The sequence below is a fragment of the Pogoniulus pusillus genome, chromosome 1 (genome assembly GCF_015220805.1).
Source record: "Pogoniulus pusillus isolate bPogPus1 chromosome 1, bPogPus1.pri, whole genome shotgun sequence".
NCBI classification, from domain to species: Eukaryota; Metazoa; Chordata; class Aves; order Piciformes; family Lybiidae; genus Pogoniulus; species Pogoniulus pusillus.
In genome coordinates this window covers 19858674-19879859 of record NC_087264.1, presented here as the reverse complement: position 1 = coordinate 19879859, position 21186 = coordinate 19858674, and the positions used below count along the sequence as shown (strand labels likewise).

The 21186-nt window shown below is 53.2% G+C and overlaps 1 protein-coding gene across 1 annotated transcript in view; it reads left to right on the top strand.

The window, feature by feature from the left end:
* The first annotated feature begins 20326 nt into the window (after window positions 1–20326).
* Window positions 20327–21186, top strand: part of NEMF (nuclear export mediator factor) — a 34254-nt gene continuing 33394 nt past the window's right edge. Inside the window, exon 1 of the mRNA XM_064142885.1 lies at window positions 20327–20411. Coding sequence (XP_063998955.1) covers window positions 20353–20411 — 59 coding nt within the window. The 5' untranslated portion in view covers window positions 20327–20352. The remainder of the gene's footprint in view (window positions 20412–21186) is intronic.

The window sequence follows — 21186 nt, the reverse complement described above, 5'->3', positions numbered from 1 at the left end:
GGTGAGACACTGGCACAGGCTGCCCAGAGAGATGGTAGATTCCCCATCCCTGGAAGCATTCCAGGTCAGGTTGCCTGGGGTCCTGAGCAACCCGCTCTAGTTGCAGATACCCCTGCTGACTGAAGGGGTTAGAATAGATGAGCTTCAAAGGTTCCCTCCCACCCAAACTGTTTTATGATATGTAGTGTCAGTGAGTTTGTGGCCTCTCATTGTTTTGGGTCACTTGTAAATCAGTGAATGGCAAACTACTTGGGAAAGTGAGTGCTCCCAAACCCAGCCATCGTTCTTGCCTCCTGTCCCCAGGTGTCCCAGCATGTTCCACACAGAGCAGAACCATCCACTCATGCACTGAAGGTGTGCAACACGTCACTCCCATGTGCTCCTGGGGACTGTGCCAGTGAGCCTGGTACATGCAAGCATTACAAGGCTGGTCTTCCAGGCCTGGCATGCTGGAGCAGAGGGCTGCTTGCAATTGTAAACTGCAGCACAAGGGGTTCCAACTCAATACAAGGGAGACCTTCTTTACTGCAAGGGTCCCAGAGCACAGGAATAGGCTCCCCAGAGGGCTTGTAGAGTCTCCTTCTCTGGAGACTTTGAAGACCTGTCTGGATGTGTTCCTGTGTGACCTGAGCTAGACTCTATGGTCCTGCTCTGGCAGGGGTGTTGGACTGGATGATCTCTTTGGGTCTCTTTCAACCCCTGACAGCCTGTGAGCCTATGATCCCATGAATTCCTGCCAGCAGGGCTTGCATGGAGGAAGACAAGAAGAAAGCTTGCATTGGCAGTTGTTCCTGAGCTAATGGATCAGGCCTGGGATGCAGCATCCACAACACAAAGCCAGCAAAATGTTCTGTGGTCATTCTGGAGCATGCCGCTTCAGGCAGGCCAGGTGATGTAGAGTCATAGAATCATTTTGTCTGGAAGAGACCTTTAAAATCATCAGGTTCAGCTGATGGACACCCTACCCTACATCAGGTTGTCCAGAGCCTCATCCAGCCTGGCCTTAAATGCCTCCAGGGATGAGGCTTCCACCACCTCCCTGGGCAACTCCTTCCAGGGTCTCACCACCTTCACGCTGAAGAACTTCCTAACATCCAGTCTGAATCCACCTATTTCTAGCTTGATTCCATTCCCCCCAGTCCTATCACTACCTGACAGCCTACAAACTCCCTCCCCAGCTTTCTTGTATATACCTAATTGCATATTTATTGCTTTTTATACATGTGTATGTAGTCCACTTTTGTAAATACACATTTCCTTTAACTTCCAAAACTCTGAGTAAGAGTGGTAAATCTACTGTGGAGGGTAAATTTCCAATTTGTTGGGGTGCAAATCCAACCCATGACACCAGTGTTTGAGGTGTGGTCTCACTAGAGTCAAGCACAGAGGTACAGGTGTGGTCACCTTCTGGACTCACACAACTTTTGTGCTCTTAGGTGGGACTGTGTGTGTAAAGATGACTTTGCCATATCCTTCTCCCTAGGACAGGACAAGGACCAGTGGATGTGAGCTGCAGCACAGGAGGTTCCACCTCAACATAAGGCTGGCTGAGGGAGCTGGGGTTGTTTAGCCTGGAGAAGAGGAGGCTCAAGGGTAACCTCATTGCTGACTACAAGTACCTGAAAGGAGGCAGTAACCAGGTGGGGTTGGGCTCTTCTTCTGCCAGGCAACCAGCAACAGAACAAGGGGACACAGTCTCAAGTTGTGCCAGGGCAAGTTCAGGCTGGATGTTAGGAGGAAGTTGTTGGCAGAGAGAGTGATTGGCATTGGAATGGGCTGCCCAGGGGGGTGGTGGAGTCACCATCCCTGGAGGTGTTCAAGCAAAGCCTGGCTGAGGCACTTAGTGCCATGGTCTGGTTGACTGGCTAGGGCTGGGTGCTAGGTTGGGCTGGCTGAGCTTGAAGGTCTCCTCCAACCTGATTGATTCTATGATTCTATGATAAAGGTGAACTTCTTTACTGTAGGAGCACTGGAGCAGGCTCTGTGGAGCACTGGCACAGGCTCTCCATAGAGGTTGTGGAGTCTGCTTCTCTGGTGCCTTTCAAGTCCTGTCTGGATGTGTTCCTGTGTGCCCTGAGCTAGATTGCATGGTCCTGCTCTGGCAGGGGGACTGGACTCGATTATCTCCTTGTGTCCCTTCCAACCCCTGACATCCTGTGAGCCTGTGATCTTCTATCCCTTCAGAAATACCAAATTTCGAGTTATTTTTTGATTTATTTTGGGTGGCACACACCAAACAGCCCCCCTGTGGAACAGCAGCAAAAGGAAGCCGGTGTCTTTCAAGTCTAGAAGAATGGGAGATTTCCTAGACTGCAGGCATCCTGAGTGGGTGACAGTAAAAGTTTCCGAGGAAGCCTTGCTCTTTCATGCAGTGGGAGCAAAGAGGGGAGGATGCCAAGGAAAACATTCCATCTGTGGCCTCCCCTGATGAACGCGTGCAGGCTGCGCTGAGGCTACACTCTGCTGACACCAGAGGCTCACCAGTGTCCCCTACCCGCCTCACACACTGCCAGAGTTCGTGCTCTGGCGTTTAAAGCAGCAGATAATACTGCTAAGTACTGTCCTGGCATGGCATTTACAGCAAGCCTTGGTGATCCTGGCGGTACAGCCAGCTCAGCTGCTTCTTGCTGGCATGGGAAATTCATCTAAGTAGAGTTTACTTGCAGAGGAGGGCTAAAATTAACATCAGGATGTGGATGTTAGTGGGTTTTTACTTGGCTCTGTTCCCTGCACCATTGCCACACTGGTGAACACTTGTAGTTATTAAATCAGGCAGCAGTAGAACAACACAGGCTACAAGACTACAGGACAGGCTACAAGACTACAGGACAGGGTACAGGACTACAGGACAGGGTACAGGACAGGCTACAACTCTACAGGACAGGCTACAAGACTACAGGACAGGCTACAAGACTACAGGACAGGGTACAAGACTACAGGACAGGGTACAAGACTACAGGACAGGGTACAGGACAGGCTACAACTCTACAGGACAGGCTACAAGACTACAGGACAGGGTACAGGACTACAGGACAGGGTACAGGACAGGCTACAACTCTACAGGACAGGCTACAAGACTACAGGACAGGGTACAGGACTACAGGACAGGGTACAGGACTACAGGACAGGGTACAGGACAGGCTACAAGACTGCAGGACAGGGTACAAGTCTACAGGACAGGCTTACAAGACTATAGGACAGGCTACAAGAGTTGGGGCTCTTCAGCCTGGAGAAGAGCAGGCTTCCAGGAGGCCTTGGAGTGGCCTTTCAGTATCTGGAGGCCTACAGGAGGGCTGGGGAGGCACTTATTGACAAGGTCTTGTAATGAGAGGATGAGGAGGAATGGGTTTAAAGTGGTGGAGGGGAGATTGAAACTGGACGTTAGGAAAGAGTTCTTTGCAGTGAGGGTGGTGAGACACTGGCACAGGTTGCCCAGGGAGGATGTGGAGCACAGGAGCACAGAAGGTGATCTTTGACCACATTCTGTTCCTCTGTGCTCCACAGCCTCCCTGGAGGTGTTCAAGGCCAGGTTGGATGAGGCCTTGAGAGACCTGTTCTAGTGGGAGGTGTCCCTGCCTATGGCAGGGGGTTGGAACTGGCTGAGCTTTGAGGTCACTTCCAACCTAAACCATTCTATAATTCTATGATTTGGAACACTGTGGGTCTTGACCAAAGAACTTGGGAATCATGGAATAGGTTGGGTTGGAAGGGACCTTCAAGATCATCTAGTTCCACCCCTCTGCCATCACACTTAAAGCAGGCTGCTCAAAACCTCATCCTACCTTGAACACCTCCAGGTGTTCAAGAATCATAGAATAGAATCATAGAATGGTTTAGGTTGGAAGGGACCTCCCTGGGCAACCTGTTTCAGTCTCTCACACACCCTCGCTGTAAAGAATTTCTTCCAAATATCCAGTCTGCATCTCCCCCATTCCACCTCCAATCCATCCCCACCTCGTCCTATCATCTAAAAAGTCCCTGCCCAGCTTTCTTGTAGCCCCCTTCAGATACTGGAAAGGAGCTGTAAAGTGCTGCTTTTGTCCCTGTGCTGGCATCGATTGTTTGCCTCCCAGCAGCATCTTCTGGTTGCAGGAAATGACTCTTCTCAGCGTTTTTGTTCTGGCTGTGTAAAGCATTAAGGGGAGGGTGCGACCCAACAGCAGGTTTTTCTGCCTTGCCTTGTCATAGCTGAGAGTTTGCTGCTTTCTCCTGGGATCCACCGGCTGAGGAACGTGGGTCCCAAGCATTAAATATGGCAATGCCCAGCATCCAGAACAGCCAATGAAACACCAAATGGTGTCTGGGATGCTTATTAGTCTGGTTATAGGGGTTGGTCTCCTCTCCCAAGTGACAGGATGAGAGGAAATGGCCTCAAATTGCACCAGGGGAGGCTCAGGCTGGGTGTTAGAAGAAACTTCTTCACCGGAAGGGTTCTCAAACGCTGGGAACAGGTGGCCCAAGATCAGCAGCCCTGGAGGTGTTTAAAAGCTGCAGAGGTGTGGTGGTGAGAGACACAATTTAGCATCAGACGTGGTAGAGTTAGATAGTGGTTGGAGATGATGATCTTAAAAGTCTTTCCCAACCAAAATGATTCTGTGGTTTCTGGGCTGCATAAGATGGCTGTGTCACCCACCAGTGGGTTCCTCAAAGCAAAATGAGTCACTGTAAAGGGGGGAGATGTCTTTTCTATCACCTTCTCCCTCTGTTTTGGACTCAGGTGTGCTGTTCCTTGGGTGTCTCCTCTTGAATCATGCCTTTTTAAAGGTTTACTTGTGTCTGTGCTGTCCCTCACCTTTGGGGACAGTCCACAGGGGTTTGCCTGTTTCACCTGACTAAAGGCTGAGCTCTTCTGTTTTCCTCCTGAGCTCCTTCCCTCCCTTCCCACCTGCTAAACTGAAGGAAGTGAAATCCTCTGAGATGGGCAGTTGCTTTCAGAGAGACAGCAGCTGCTCTCCCATGAGAGCTGTTGAGAAGCAGATCTGCAGACAATGAGGCCTTCTGCTGAGTAAGCAGCAGTGCCACTTCCTGAGCTGCTCCCCTCCCTGGAGGCTTCCTGCGTGCCCAGGCTTGATAGCAGCAAAGGAGAGGGTGCTCCAATCTGGCTTATCCCTTTGCCAGCTTGGGCCTGCTGCTTTCCTGCTGCGTGTCCTGGCCTGGGTGAGTGTGTGGCCACAATGAGCTGTGCTACTCCAGGCTGTGGTCAGCAGCTTCTGCTCAGCTGCCCTTTGCCTGCAAGTCCCTGAGCCTTTAGGAGCTGCGTGTTCCTCAGCAGCTGGAGCAGGGACAAGCTGGGCACCCTGATAGCTCCTTGAGCCCTCCCACTGCTGCCAGGGCTGCTGCTCAGTGCTTGGACCACCTCGAGGTGAAGCATGCTGCTGCATTCTTCAGCTACCACTGTGTGACCTCCTGAATTACTTGAATCATAGAATCATAGAATGTCAGGGGCTGGAAGGGACCTGGAAAGGTCATCCAGTCCAACCCCCCTGCCAGGGCAGGACCACCCATACCAGATCACACAGGAATGCATCCAGGCAGGTCTTAAATATCTCCAGGGAGGAAGACTCCACAACCTCCCTGGGCAGCCTGTTCTAATGTCCTGTCACCCTCACTGTGAAAAAATTCCTCCTCTTGTTTCCAGGAAACTTCCTATGCCTCAGCTCCCACCCCCTGCCCCTTGTCCTGCCAGCACTGAGAAGAGCCTGGCTGCATCCTCCTGGCACTCACCAGGGTACTCTCTCTCTACTCTCAATTGTAGACTTATAGATTGGCAGAGGTTGGTAATGACTTCTGGAGATCATTTAGTCCAACCTACCTGCCAAAGCAGGGACACCTAGAGCACATCACACAGGAATATGTCCAGATGGGTCTTGAAAGTCTGCAGACTCACACAGCCTCTCTGGGCAGCCTGTTCCAGAGCTCCAGTGCTCAGCCTTACAGTAAAGAATTTTTTCTTCATGTTGAGGTGGAACTCCCTCTGCTCCAGTTTGTGTCCAGAGTTGATCTTGCTGTCATCCAGGTCTAAAAGCCCCAAAACAAGCAGCAGTACACTGCACTCCTCCACACAGGGAGTCCAAAACTTAACTGAGGACATGGAGCTACATCTACATGTTGTAGAAGTGGGATCCACTCAGGCAAATGTTTGGGGTTTTTTCACCTGTGCAGGGCTTCAGGAGAGCTTTCTGTCTGTGTAGTCTGTGCAGCAAGAGAAGATCTGAGATGGTTCTGGAGCCCCTATTACAAGAGGGATGTGGAAATGCTGGAGAGTATCCAGAGAAGGGCCAGGAGGATGCTCAGAGAGCTGCAGCAGCTCTGCTGTGAGCACAGACTGAAAGAGTTGGGGCTGTGCAGGCTGCAGAAGAGGAGGCTCCCAGGTGACCTTCTTGTGGCCTTCCAGCATCTGAAGGGGACCTACAAAAGAGATGAGGAGGGACTTTTTAGGCTCTCAGGGAGTGACAGGACTAGGGGCAATGGAGCAGAGCTGGAGGTGAGGAGATTCAGAGTGGATGTAAGGAGGAAGTTGAGCATGAGAGTGGTGAGAGGCTGGAATGGGTTGCCCAGGGAGGTGGTTGAGGCCCCATGGCTGGAGGTGTTTAAGGCCAGGCTGGCTGAGGCTGTGTGCAGCCTGCTCTAGGGTAGGGTGTCCCTGCCCATGGCAGGGGGATTGGAACTGGCTGATCCTTGTGGTCCCTTCCAACCCTGACTGATTCTGTGATTCCGTGTTTTGGCACGTGCTTTTAAAGCCATTCTTACCACTCTTTAAGAGTGATACTGTAGTAAAAAAGCCATTTGAGAAGTCAGCATTTTTCAATAGTTAAGATCTCCAATTAGTCACTAATAAACTGTGCGTGTCAGTCCTTGCAGCTCAGTTTTCCCAGTCTGCAGAGAAGGGATGGGAAGCTGGTGAGACAGCACCACCTACTTTTGAAACGTGTTTATGGAGAGACATAGTAGTTTCCGTAAATGAACAGAAAAGGTTGGTAAACAGGAAGCAGAATGTAGATGGCATAACTTTGTAGAGCAAATAGAGGCTTTGTTCTCCGAGGAACCAGGCTGCTGAGTCCCTGGATCGTACCTTGGAGAGCCAGGAGATCACACAGCTGATGCTACAAGTGCCTGCAATGGGTCTTTTCCCCAGTGTGAGATGTTTAGTTAAGACAGGTTCTTACTCTGAAGAGAGAGACTCGAGTAACTGTGGGGTGGAGATGTGGCATCAAAGCTGAAGTGTGATGATCTGAGCAAAAGAGATTCAGTGTCCCTGCCTATGGCAGGGGGGTGGAGCTGAATGATCTTTGAGGTCCCATCCAACCTAAACCATTCTATGATTCTGTGATTCTGTGATCACAGAATCAGTCAGGGTTGGGAGGGACCACAAGGATCAGCCAGTTCCAACCCACCTGCCATAGGCAGGGACACCCTAACCTAAATCAGGCTGGCCACAGCCTCATCCAGCCTGGCCTTAAACACCTCCAGCCATGGGGCCTCAACCACCTCCCAGGGCAACCCATTCCAGCCTCTCACCACTCTCATACTCAACAACTTCCTCCTCACATCCATTCTGAATCTCCCCATCTCCAGCTTTGCACCAGCATCTCAGTGCTTGACCTGCAGAAAGGTGATAGAAACCTACACCCTGAAAACACTCCTTGGGAAGAAGTGCATGTTAGGGACTATATATAGAGTCATAGAATCATTTTGATTGGAGGAGAATCTTAAGATCATCAAGTCCAACCTTTAACCCAGCACTGCCAGGTCACCACTAAACAATGTCTCTCCTTGTCACATCTACACCGACATGTCTTTTAAATTCCTTGAGGGATGGGGACTTCACCACTGCCCTGGGCAGTCTGTGTCAGGGCTTGACAACCCTTCTAGGGAAGAAATTGTTCCTAATGTCCAACCTAAACCTCCCTTGGCACGACTTGAGGCCATTTCTTTATCATCCTGTCACCATCTGCTTGGGGGAGGAGACCAACCCCCATCTGACTCCAACAGGAAGATACAGAATCATAGAATCAGTCAGGGTTGGAAGGGACCACAAGGAGCATCTAGTTCCAGTGCCTCTGACATGGGCAGGGACACTTCACACTATATCAGGCACTCTACAGCCTCATCCAGCCTGGCCTTAAACACCTCCAGGGATGAGGCTTCCACCACCTCCCTGGGCAACCCATTCCAGCCTCTCACCACCCTCATGCTGAAGAACTTCTTCCTAATATCCAGGCTGAATCTACCCATTTCTAGCTTGGTTCCATTCCCCCCAGTCCTATCACTACCTGGCATCCTAAAAAGTCCCTCTTCAGCTTTTTTGTAGGCTCCCTTCAGATACTGGAAGACCACAAGAAGGTCACCTGGGAGCCTTCTCCTCTCCAGACTGAACAGCCCCAACTCCCTCAGTCTCTCCTCATAGCATAGGTGCTCCAGCCCCCTGATCATCCTCATGGCCCTTCTCTGGACACCTTACAACACACCCACATCCCTCTTGTAAAAGGGGCTCCAGAACTGGATGCAGCACTCTAGGTGGGGTCTCACCAGAGCGGAGTAGATGGGGAGGATCACTTCCCTCGTCCTGCTGCCCACACTGCTCTTGCTGCAGCCCAGGATCTGCTTGGGCTGCCAGAGCACACTGGTTAGCTCACACTGAGCTTCCAAGTCCCTCTCCTCAGGGCTGCTCTCAAGCCAGTCACTGCCCAGCCTGTATTGGTGCTTGGGATTGCCTCGACCCAGGTGCAGGACCTTGCACTTGGTCTTGTTGAACTTCGTGAAGTTAAACTGTAGAAAGCCAGAGAGTCCTCCCTCAACCTCTTTTTCTCCAGGCTGAACAAGCTCAGTTCCCTCAGCCACTCAGAATCACAGAATGAACTGGGTTGGAAGGGACCCAAGGAAATCATCAACCCCTATCAGAGCAGGACTACATAATCTAGCACAAATCACAGAGGAACACATCCAGACAGGCCTTGAAAGTCTCCAAAGAAGACTCCACAACTTCTCTGGGGAGCCTGTGCCAGTGCTCTGGGACCCTTGCAGTAAAGAAGTTCAGTAAAGGTCATCTTGTCCAACTCCCCTGCAGTTAGCAAAGACCTCTCCAACTAGATCAGGTTGCTCAAGGCCACTCCAGGTTTGACCTTGAATATCTTCCTCAGAAGACTTGTTCTCTACACCCTTCACTAGCTTCATTGTACTTCTCTGGACCTGCTCCAGCACTACTTCTTGTAGTGAGGGGCTGAAAACTGAACCCAGTAATTGAGGTGCAGTCTGTTGCAGAGTGTTCTTGTGTTGCTGGCTGCTCCTCAAGGTCAAACAGCCGCCCAGAGCATTTACAATGGCAGATCGTGTTCTAGATTACCTGCAAAACATGACCTCTTGGAAGTGGCTCAGTTTCACGTGCCTGCTTAAGAATTAAAAACCTCCTTGGGTCCTTGACAACGCCCAGAGAGCAACTGAGCAGCCTGCACAAGTTAAATATTTCAGAAGCAAGCACTGGCTGACAATGTGTCGCTGAGCCAAGCGTCCCTTTTGTGCTAGCATGGCTTTACAGCCCAGAGACTAACAGGCAGTTATGGTTTTAAAAGTGATTATGGGTTAAAGCCTGGGGAAAAAGACAGCAAATATCAGTAGGGGCTTTAGATATCCCATCTCAGCCTGGCTGCAGGGAAGCCTGTTCCTTATCTTGCAAACTTGCAGGCGGTGCAGGTATCAAGGGTTGCATCTATTGCTTCATGGCTTGTGGGGCTGTGTTCGCATGTCCTGCCCTTCACAAAGTGCAGGCACAATAGAGAGGTGAATGAAAAGCATAGAACCATAGAACTGATTTGCTTGGAAAAGACCTTTAAGATCATAGGCTCACAAGCTCACAGGATGTCAGGGGTTGGAAGGGACCCAAGGAGATCATCGAGTCCAACCCCCTGCCAGAGCAGGACCACACAATCTAGCACAGATCACAGAGGAACACATCCAGACAGGCCTGGGAAGTCTCCAGAGAAGGAGACTCCACAACCTCTCTGGGCAGCCTGTGCCAGTGCTCTGGGACCCTTGGATCATCAAGTCCAACCATTATCTAGCTCTGCTGAGGCTGCTGCTAAATCATGTCGCTCAGCACCACATCTCTGAGCCTTTTAAACACCTTTAGGGTTGGGGATTCATCCACCTCCCTGGGGAGCCTGTTTCTGTGTTTGAGAACCCTTTCAATGAAGAATTTCTTTCTAGTGTCCAACCTAAACCTCCCATGGTGCAATTTCAGGCTATTTCCTCTTGTCTTTTCGCTTGCCACATGGGGAGAAGGGGTTGCAACCTGGCTGCAACCTCCTTTCAGGGAGAGAGTGAGAAGGTCTTCCCTCATCTCCCTTTTCCCCAGGCTAAACAGAGTTCCCTCCTCACACCATCTGTTCTTCAGACACTTCAGCAGCTTTGCTGCCCTTCTCTGGACCTGCTCCAGGACCACAATGTCCTCTTTGTAGTGAAGGGTCCAAAACAACCCAGTATTTGAGGTGTGCTGAGAACAGGGGGACAAAATGATACACCTTCATAATGTTACGTGATAGCCATCACATCACAAGCAAACCTCCAGGAAATGAGGTCATACATGATTGTTTTTTATCTCTCTGGATATAACTTCCCAATGAGTTTGGATGATGGGACCAAACCTGCTTTAATATGGTGTAGCTCATATGGTCAGCTCTTGCTGACCTTCCTCTCCTCTTTTGGCAGGGGGAGATGGGAGAAGGCTCCCTTGCAATGATCCTTCAAAGACCTTTGTGGCTTTGCAAGGAAGGAAGAGGGAATATAATAATGGTTTGGGTTTAGTATGTACATTAGATAAACTCTTCTGCTGTGAAAACAAATTACATCCTTGACATTACAATTGCATTCCACTGGTAGGCTTCTTATCATCGAGATATCTGATGCAATGGGGCAAGTGTCCTCTGTAGGGGTGAGGCAGGTTAGAGAAGCACTTTCCTTGAGCAACTGGCTGCGGGCAGGGAGTGGTGGAGACAGTCCCCCGTGGGTGTCTCAGCCTTGTTTCCTGTGATTCTGTGATCTCTGTGTGCAGGCACAGCTGGGTTTGGCCAGGAAGCTAAGCGTGCTGTCTCCGGTGCTGTGTGCGTGCTTTACTGGCAGCCTGAGACCCTTGAGCCCTTCCCATAACATCGGTGTGAAAACCTGAGGGAAGCAGAGCTGGAAAGGGGGGTGGGGGTGGGTGGTGTACAGTATTCTGACCACAGCAGATTTCTGTCAGAGTGTGCCCTGAAAGGGTGGAATGAGGACCCTGAAGGACCCCCCCAAATTCTGCATTTTCCCTGGTGTAACTCCCTGAGAGGTGGTTGGATCCAGGTGGGGGTCGGTCTCTTCTCTCTAGTATCAGCTGATAGGGTGAGAGGAAATGACCTGAAATTGGGCCAGGGAGAAATTCTTTACTGAAAGTGTAATCAGGAGTTGGAACAGGCTGCCCAGTGGGGTAGTGGAGTCACCATCAAGAAACATGTGGACATGACACTCTGGGACTGGGGTAGTGGAGTCAGCATCCCTGAGGACATTCAAGAAATATGTGGACATGACACTCTGGGACTGGGGCAGTGGAGTCAGCATCCCTAGGGGTGTTCAAGAAACGTGTGGACATGACACTCTGGGACATGGTTCAATGATCATGATGTTGTTGGGCTGATGATTAGACCTGATGATCTTAGAAGTCTTTTCCAATCAAAACAGTTCTGTGATTCTTCATTCCTCTAGTCTCCTGTGGAAGACTTTTCTCAGCAGGAAAACCAGTTTTGGCCTGCAGGCTGTTTGGGTTTGGTTTGTATCTTAAGTACATCAAAATGGGTTTGCAGTTACTATTGGCAAACAGGGTGGCTTCTTTTCCAGGTTCTTTTCAGGAGCAGACAGGTGGGGGATAGTGCCTGACCATACCTGTATACTTCTGAATCCTGCACCACCAGCACAACAACATCGTCCATAACCATCATGAAGCCTTAGCAAGAGTAAAAACATTATGTGAGGCTCTTCCCTGTGCACACCACCAGCAAAGCAGGAGATACAAGGGTTGGAAGGGACCTCTGGAGATCGTCTAGTCCAAGCCCCCTGCCAAAGCAAGGTCAATCACAGGAGGTTGCCCAGGATTGCAATGTCTAGGTGGGTTTGCAGTCTCTTCAGAGAACAAGACTCCACAACCTCTCTGGGCAGCCTGTTCAAGGGCTCTGTCACCCTCTAAATAAGTAAGTTTTACCTTGTGTTTAGATTTACACCAATGACCTGACCCTTGGTGAGACCTCATCTTGAATACTGTGTTCAGTGTTGGGCTGGGGGACAGGGATCTGCTGGAGAGGGTCCAGCAGAGGGCTAGGAGGATGATGAGGGGACTGGAGGGCATGGCTTATGAGGAGAGGATGAGGGCCCTGGGGCTGTTTAGTCTGGAGAAGAAAAGACTGAGAGGGGATTTGATAAATGTCTATAAGTATCTGAAAGCTGCCAGGAGTGGGGGGACAGGCTCTGCTCACTGCTCCCTGGGACAGGACAAGGAGCAATGGGTGTGAGTTACAGCAAAAGAGATTCTGCCTCAACACAAGGGGGAACTTCTCTGCTGTAAGGGTCCCAGAGCACTGGCACAGGCTGCCCAGAGAGGCTGTGGGGTCTCCTTCTCTGGAGCCTTTCAAGGCCTGTCTGGATGTGTTCCTGTGTGCTCTGTGTTAGATAGCATTGTCCTGCTCTGGCAGGGGGTTGGACTCGATGATCTCTTTGAGTCCCTTCCAACCCCTAACGTCCTGTGAGCCTGTGACCTTCCGGACTCAGCTGGCTGACCCCCTGGAGACCTGCGTCCCGTGGTTTTTGCACCCCAAGCCAGGCCATTGCTGATGTTCTGAGCCACCTCAGCGTCTTGCAAAGCATGGCAGTGACACCAGGATGCCCCAAGAGCTCGGGGTGGTGGCACTTTGCAGTGGGTGCTGCAGGCTGGCAGGAATCTGCCGTGTTCTGCAGCCGCACTCTGCGGAGCTGCAGCGGCAGCTTTGATGGCAGTTTGCAAGGCCCTTCTCCTTTTCTGGTTGTCATTCAAAGCGTGTCTGTGCTTCCAGCCACAGTAGGAGCACTGCCCGGCCCCCAGGAGGGGCGGAGATTTAGAGCTCAGCGGGATCCCCAGGCTGGTTCTTCGGAAGCTCAGCTTACCCCTAGGGCTCTGCACAAAGCCGCAGCTCCTGCGTGTGGGGGATGCTCAGCGGCAGCCTGCAGCAGCTGCTCCTGCTGAGCAAGATGCGCTAACCGCCTGTCGGATGAGCACCACGGGGCAGAGCTCCCCCTGAGCTCAGAGCCGAGCAACCGAAGCGTCCCCAGCTCTGAGCGGCCTCATTCTGTAGTTCAAGTGCTGCTTTGGTGGTGAGGAGCCGCACAAAGGCAGAGTGCCAGGGGGCCAGCACTGCCGCTGGGACTCTGTCTGCATCCTCAGCCTGCCGAGCTCATTCCCCTCAGATTTTCTCCCCTGTTTGTGTCTTCACGCCCATGACCCCTCAATCATTATCTTAATGCCTTCAACCAAAACTCCAGCTGTCACTGTCAGCTCTTAAGCAGATAACAGGAACCCAGAGCAAGACGTCTCTTGGGTTCTCATCCAGCACTGACACCTTTAAGGACTTCAGGCTGGTGTAGCACTGGGGAGGCTCCTGTTTGTCTTCTCTCAGACTGGATTGCCGCCTGTGTGCTTTACCCCTGGACTTTGCTCCACTAACTGGTGTCAGGCAGCCTGGAAGAAATGCTTTGACACGTCCAGAGTGGCTGCTGGTAGGCTTGGCCTTGGGCAGGAGGTGTGCCTGTGTCTTGAGGAGGAGGAGGAGAGACGTGCCCGGGTCTGAAGCAGACGCATGTGCGCTTGGCAGGAGGTGCGCCCATGCCTTCGCCTCCGCGCTTGAGAAGTGCAAGGCAAAGGCACCATCAGATAGTGTCTGTGGCACTTCGGGCAGGGCTAAAGTGGCTGCAGGCTGGCTCTGTGCACAGGCTGGGAAGCGCCTGGAAGGGAGCTGTGGAGGCAGGAGGCTCTGGCTGGGCTGGTGCTGCTGTCTGCCAATGGACACAGGAGGTTCCATGTGAACCTGAGGAAGAGTTTCTTCCCCGTGAGAGTGACAGAGCACTGGAACAGGCTGCCCTGGGAGGTTGTGGAATCCCCCTCTGGAGATATTCAAGAACCATCTGGATGTGTTCCTGTGTGATCTGCTCTGGGTGATCCTGCTGTGGCAGGGTGGCTGGACCAGATGAGCTTTCAAGGTCACTTCCAGACCCTGACATTCTATTATTCTATGACATGTCTGGATTAGACTGAAGGCTGCCTCAGCTAGCTGAGCATGTTGGCTCTAAGCCTTCCTTGCAGATGCAGGTCTCTGTGAAGCCAAAAACAGGCGAGGGACCTGCAGCATCCCCAGTCCTGACCAGATGCACTGTTACCCACATGGGATGTTTTGAGGAGGTTTCTTGGACAGGCCTTCAAGACAGGCAAAACCCAGCATGAAGATCCCCAATCCTCTGTGGAGGTATTGCTAGCCAGCTGTCTGTCTATCACAGCAGTGAATGGATAAAGGCAGTTCCTGCATTTTATTCCTTGCATCACATCCTTGTAACTTTTGTGTTCTTCTCTGAGAATCAAAACACATCTGGCTCACTGGAGAGGTCCCCAAAGACTGGTAGCTGCCAATGTGATGCCCATCCACAAGAAGGGCCAGAAGGAGGAACCAGGAAATTCCAGACCTGTGAGCCTGACCTCAGTGCCAGGCAAGGGCATGGAGCAGGTCATCTTGAGTGCCATCACAAAGCACCTACAGGATGACCAGCCAGCAGGGGTTTAGGAAGGGCAGGTCCTGCCTCACCAACCTGATCTCCTTTTATGATCAGGTTACCTGACTGGTGGATGTGGAGCAGGCTGTGCATGTAGTCTGCCTGCAGCAAAGCCTTTGACACTGTCTGCCACAATAAACTCCTGGCAAAGCTGGCAGCTCATGGCTTGGACAGTTTCACTCTGATATGGGTCAAGAACTGCCTGGAGGGCTGGGCCCAGAGAGTGGCAGTGTGCCCCAGGGATCAGTGCTGGGCCCAGTCCTGTTCAATATCTTTATTGATGATCTGGAGCAGGGGACTGAGTCCAGCATCAGTAAGTTTGCAGGTGACACCAAGCTAGGAGCAGGATCTGTTGGAGGGTAGGAGAGCCCTGCAGAGGGACGATGCCAGGTTGGATGGGTGGGCAGAGGCCAATGGGATGAGATTTAACAAGGCCAAGTGCAGGGTTCTGCACTTTGGCCACAACAACCCCAAGCAGCACTACAGGCTGGGGACAGAGTGGCCGAGACCAGCCAGGAAGAAAGGGACCCTGGGGGTACTGGTAGAGAGTAGCTGAACATAAGCCAGCAGTGTGCCCAGGTGGCAAACAGAGCCAATGGCATCCTGGGCTGGCTCAGGAGCAGTGTGGCCAGCAGGACAAGGGAGGTTCTTCTGCCACTGTGCTCAGCACTGGTCAGGCCACACCTTGAGTGCTGTGTCCAGTTCTGGGCTCCTCAATTCAGGAGAGATGTTGAGGTGCTGGAAGGTGTCCAGAGAAGGCCAATGAAGCTGATGAGGGGCTTGTGAGGAGAGGCTGAGGGAGCTGGGGGTGTGCAGCCTGCAGAAGAGGAGGCTCAGGGCAGACCTCATTGCTGTCTGCAACTCCCTGAAGGGAGGCTGTAGCCAGGTGGGGTTGGGCTCTTCTGCCAGGCGCCCAGCAAGAGAACAAGGGGACACAGTCTCAAGCTGTGCCAGGGTAGGTTGAGGATAGATATTAGGAGGAAGTTGTTGCCAGAGAGAGTGATTGGCATCGGAATGGGCTGCCCAGGGAGGTAGTGGAGTCACCATCCCTGGAGGTGTTCAAGCAAAGCCTGGATGAGGCACTTAGTGCCATGGTCTGGTTGATTGGCCAGGGCTGGGTGTTAGGTTGGGCTGGATGAGCTTGGAGATCTCTTCCAACCTGCTTGATTCTATGATTCTGTGATTTCCTCTTATCCTATTTATTGTCCCTTGAGAGATGAAATTCACCTTCACCTTGCTACTTCCTTTTTTCAGGTTGTTGTAGAGAACCAGAAGGTCTCCTCTCAGCTTCCTTTTCTCCTGGCTAAACAACCCCAGTTCCCTCAGCTGCTTCTCACAAGCTCTGTTCTCCAGACCACCTTCACTGCCCTTCTCTGGTCCTGCTCCAGCACCTCAATGTTCTTCTTGGAGTGGGGACCCCAAAACCAAACCCAGTATTTGAGGTGTGGTCTCAGCAGTGCTGAGTACAGGTGGACCATCTCTGCCCCAGCTCCTGCTGGCCACACTATCTCCTATGGGAGCCAGGGTTCGGTGTTCAATGCTCCTCCTCTTCATTCCCTCTCTGCTGCTGAAGCATTCCTGCATCCAGCTGATGTGTTAATGGTAAGATGGATGATGTGCCAAGGAGTCCCCAAGCACTGAAGAGCAGAGGCAGCAGGAGATGCAGCCAGCTGGGCACAGTGGCTTGTGCCTGTAATCCCAGCGTCAGGGAGGCTGAGGCTGGAGGACGGCTTGAGCCTGGGGGTTCTGGGCTGCAGTGAGCTGTGCCGAGCGGGCGTCCGCGCTAAGGCCGGCATCGATATGGTGGTCCTGGGGGAGCCGGGGACCACCAGGTCGCCTAAGGAGGGGTGAACCGGCCCAGGTCGGAGACGGAGCAGGTCAAAGCTCCCGTGCCGCTCGGTAGCGGGATCGCGCCTGTGAACAGCGCCTGTAGCACAGCCTGGGCGAGAGAGCAGGACCCAGCCTCTTTTGGCATCTTTCCCCCGCACAGCGCCGTGCTTGTCTGCTGCTGTGCCAGGGAGCAGTCACCAAAGGGTCCAGGAACGCTGGGGAAAAGGAAAGCATCTCCCACAGGTGTTCAACATGAAGATGTTGCCCTCCCCACCCTCTGCCCTCACGGCTGATGTCAGCTGCCCATGCTGAACTTGTCACACTTGTCTGTGCTGAGCAGTGGGTAACTCATGTCACTTTATGCTTGTAGAACCATGCCAAGAGCAATCCGCTGTCTCCACAGTTACCCAGAGAGGGGGTAGAAGCCCTATTCCCTGGAACCATTCCAGGTCAGGTTGTCTGGAGCTCTGAGCAACCTGCTTTAGTTGCAGATGTCCCCGCTGACTGCAGGGGGGTTGGACGAGATGCCCTTGCGAGGTCCTTTCCAGCTGAAGCCAGTCTGCGGTTCCCGTGTGCTCGTGTTTCGGTGACGCGCGTTGTGGTTTCCCGCAGCAGCGAAAGGCCACGGTCCAAGATTCAACCTAACCTTTGGGATCCCAATAGATAGGACTTCTATAAAGTGGGAAATGCCAGGCAGCAGAACTTCCCGTTGTGTTCTGAACTCGGAGTCCCCGCACGACTGCGAGGCACCAAGCATCCCCCGAACACCACCGGATTAGGCAGCGCACTCCAGAGCTCCCGGGAGTGTCTCATTAGTCTGCTCTGCCGGGTTCTTACTGTCACAGTTCGTTTGTGTCCTCTGAGCTTTACATTCCATGGGAAACACTGGTGAATCAGGAAGCTTTTCTCTCTATGAGGAGTATTTCAAAGCAGAGAGACATCTGGTATCTGCTCTTCATTAACCAAAGCCTGATGAGTTTTCGTAGAATCATAGAATTGGTTTCAGTTGGAAAAAAAAAACCTCTCTAAGATCATTAAGTCCAACCTAAGACCACCATGGCCACTAAACAATGTCCCAAAGTGTCCACACATTTCTTAACATCTCCAGGGACAGTGACTCCACCACTTCCCTGGGTAACCTATTCCAGTGGGTAGACAGAGCTCCCTGATCCACTCACTTGGCTTAAAATGAAAACAAAGCTGCTTCTTCTGGCTTCTTCAAAACAAGAAGCTGGACTTTCTCAGCTGCTTAAACCTGGTTGTGATAAGAAATGTTTCCTGTCTATCCATCCACATGAGATACAAGCATCCCAAGGACAGTCTCTTAGTTCCTCACTGCCACTGTGTGGTCAGGCAGAGCCCACACAAGGTGGATGTCAAGGAATCTGCAAAACCCTGAAGAACAGCTGGGCAAGGTTGGCTTTTGCCTATGATCCAAGCACCAGGGAGGCTCAGGCTAGTGGATTGGCTCAAGCCTGGAGTTTCTGGGCTGCAGTAGATGTCCATGCTGAGGCTGACATCAGTATGGTGGTCCTGGGGGAACTAAGAGCCATCAGGCTAAGGAGGTGAACTGGCCCAAGTTGGAGATAGAATCATAGACTCAGCCAGGTTGGAAGAGATCTCCAAGCTCATCCAGTCCAGCCTATCACCCAGCCCTGTCCAATCAACCAGACCATGGCACTAAGTGCCCCAGCCAGGCTTTGCTTCAACACCTCCAGGCATGGTGACTCCACCATCTCCCTGGGCAGCCCATTCCAATACCAATCACTCTCTCTGGCAACAACTTCCTCCTAACATCCAGCCTAGACCTGCCCTGGCACAGCTTGAGACTGAGTCCCCTTGTTCTGTTGCTGCTTGCCTGGCAGAAGAGCCCAACCCCACCTGGCTACAGCCTCCCTTCAGGGAGTTGTAGACAGCAATGAGCTCTGCCCTGAGCCTCCTGTTCTGCAGGCTGCACACCCCCAGCTCCCTCAGCCTCTCCTCACAGGGCTGTGCTCCAGGCCCCTCCCGAGCTTTGTGAGACATGGTGGAGTGGGTCAACATTCCTGTGCTGATCAGTAACGGGATGGTACCTGTGAACTGTCCCTGTAGCAGAGCCCAGGTGGGAGAGCAGGACCCAATTCCCTTTTGCATGGGAATGGGGCAGTGAGATATTGGGATCTGTTAAGTGTGAGGCATGAGCAGATCTCATACCTTGGGGCACTACAGCCAGGACACTGAAGCGGGGTCTATGTCTCACAGGGAGTTTCTCCAAGGGAAGAGAGGTGCACAGAGGGAAAGATTTAGATGTTTCTAAAACGTCCCAATGGAATGGGGCCCAGGAACACTCTTTTGAAGAAATTCCATCATCAAAGAGTTGCCCCTGATCTTCTGTTGGCTCTCATCTAGATCCCACCATGAGATGCTGATGTCAAACCCTAAATCGTGTGAGAAACAATGAATTAGGGGGTGTGCTGAGGAGGTGCCAGCTGCCCTGGAAGGGGCTCCCTTTCCTCCACCAGCTCAGAGCCTTGCTGCCCCCTCAGCAGGTAACAGTGCTGAGTATGTGCTGAGAAGCAAGAAGGGAATGAGAATCACAGAATCACAGACTGGTGGGAGGGGGGGAAGGGTTGTCTGGAGATCATCCAGTCCAGCTGCCCTGCTGAAGCAGGGTGGCTCACAGGAGGCTGCCCAGGATCACAGTGTGCAGGTGGCTTTGGAATGTGTCCAGAGAAGAAGACTCCACAGCCTTTCTGGGCAGCCTGCTCCAGGGCTCCAGCAGATTCAGAGCAAAGAAGTTTCTCCTCCTGTTCAGATGGAATCTCCTTGGTTCTATTTCATATCCACTGCTCCTTGCCCGGGTGCTGCGCTGTCTGGCCTCCCCTCCCTTTTGGCTCTTGCTGAGCATTGATCAGATCCCCTCTCGGACTGCTCTTCTCCGGACTAAACAGCCGCAGGTGTCTCAGCCTGTCCTCCTCACGCAGATGCTTCAGGGGAAGAAGGCGAAGAAGGGGACTAAGACGAAGAAGAGGCGGAGTAAAAGAGGGGGCGAGGAAGACGGGCGGAGTTGGTGTGACATCAGGGCCACACCGCACTAGAGCGCGGTAGCTGCAGACAACCACCGCCGGGCGCGGTGGCGCACGCCTGTAGTCCCAGCTGCTAGGGAGGCTGAGCTCGTTGGATCGCTTGAGCCCAGGAGTTCTGGGCTGCACTGCGCTATGCCGAGCGGGCGTCCGCGCTAAGGCCGCCATCAATATGGTGAGCCCCGGGGAGCTGGGGCACACCAGGTTGACTAAGGAGGGGTGAACCGGCCCAGGTCGGAGACGGAGCAGGTCAAAGCTCCCGTGACGGTCAGTAGCGGGATCGCGCCTGTGAATAGCCACTGCAGCGTAGCCTGGGCAACACAGAGAGACACGGGCTCCCTTTTGCGCTTCTGGGCTCCCTTTTGCACTCCTTCATACGCCCAACACCCGCACGCCTTCGGCGCGCACCGCCTTCTCACCCCGCGCCCCGTATTTTGCGAGCGACACTCCGAGCCCCACAGGAGCGGCCCCGCATAGCAGCGCCTCCTGCTGGCCGTTGGTGACACAGCCAGCTCGGCACATGCGCGGGCGCGGAGCAAAGAGATTTGGTGCCGGGCGCGACCCGTAGCAGGGTGCCTGGGCGCAGGCGCACGTCGGGCGGGCAGGCGGTGCGGTCGGTGGGTGGGTGGGAGCGGGCGGCGGAGCCGGAGCGATGAAGTCTCGCTTCAGCACCATCGATATCCGAGCGGTGCTCGCTGAGCTCCGGCAGAGGTACTGCTCCCTCGGCGCTGCCTGACTCCTCTCCCGCCCGTCGCGGCTCCGAGAAGCGGGGCCCGGCCCTGCCGGTAGCTCCTTTCCCCTCATCAGGGTTCGGCCTGGCGGTTCTTGGTCCTGGCCCAGTAGCCCCAGACCCGCCGTGGCATCAAGGCTGTGTGGAGAGGCTTTCCCCCCTCCTCCGGCGGCCCAGCTCCTATACAGCCCCCTTCTCTGAAGTGTTGGCTTGTGTGCCCCCCGTGTCCCGTTGCCCCCCGGCACGGCCCTGCGCATCTCTCCTTCATCTCCTGTACCCACCTGCAGTCAGCAGTGCTCGTCTGCAGTGCTGTCTGACAGTTCTGCCGGCACCCCTCTCCCTCCCTTTGCCCCTTGCCACATTCGGGCAGGGCGCCCCCATTCTGTGTGTGCTGTGCTGCTGCTTTGCGTTCGTCTGCACCCGCGCACTGCGCTGCTCAGGTGTTGCCGTCCTGAGGCGTGCAGCCCTCCCCGCTGCTGTCCTGCGTTGGAGCGATTCCACCATCTCTGCACAGATGTGTAACGCCTCTGAGGAGCCCGGCCTCGCACTTTGGCTGCCTCTCTGTCATGTGCTGTGGCAGCGCAGGGCCCGTCTGAGGCTGCCTGAGTGTCCCCGGCACACCTTTCTGCCACTCGGTCCTCTCTGCCTCTGTTGTTACCCTATTCAAGGAAGGCCTGGTGCTCATGTGCTCCCTCTCATTGCCCTGCTTATGTCCTCCAGCCTCTCCCTGGGGAGCAACTGAGCACGCTCCCTTTC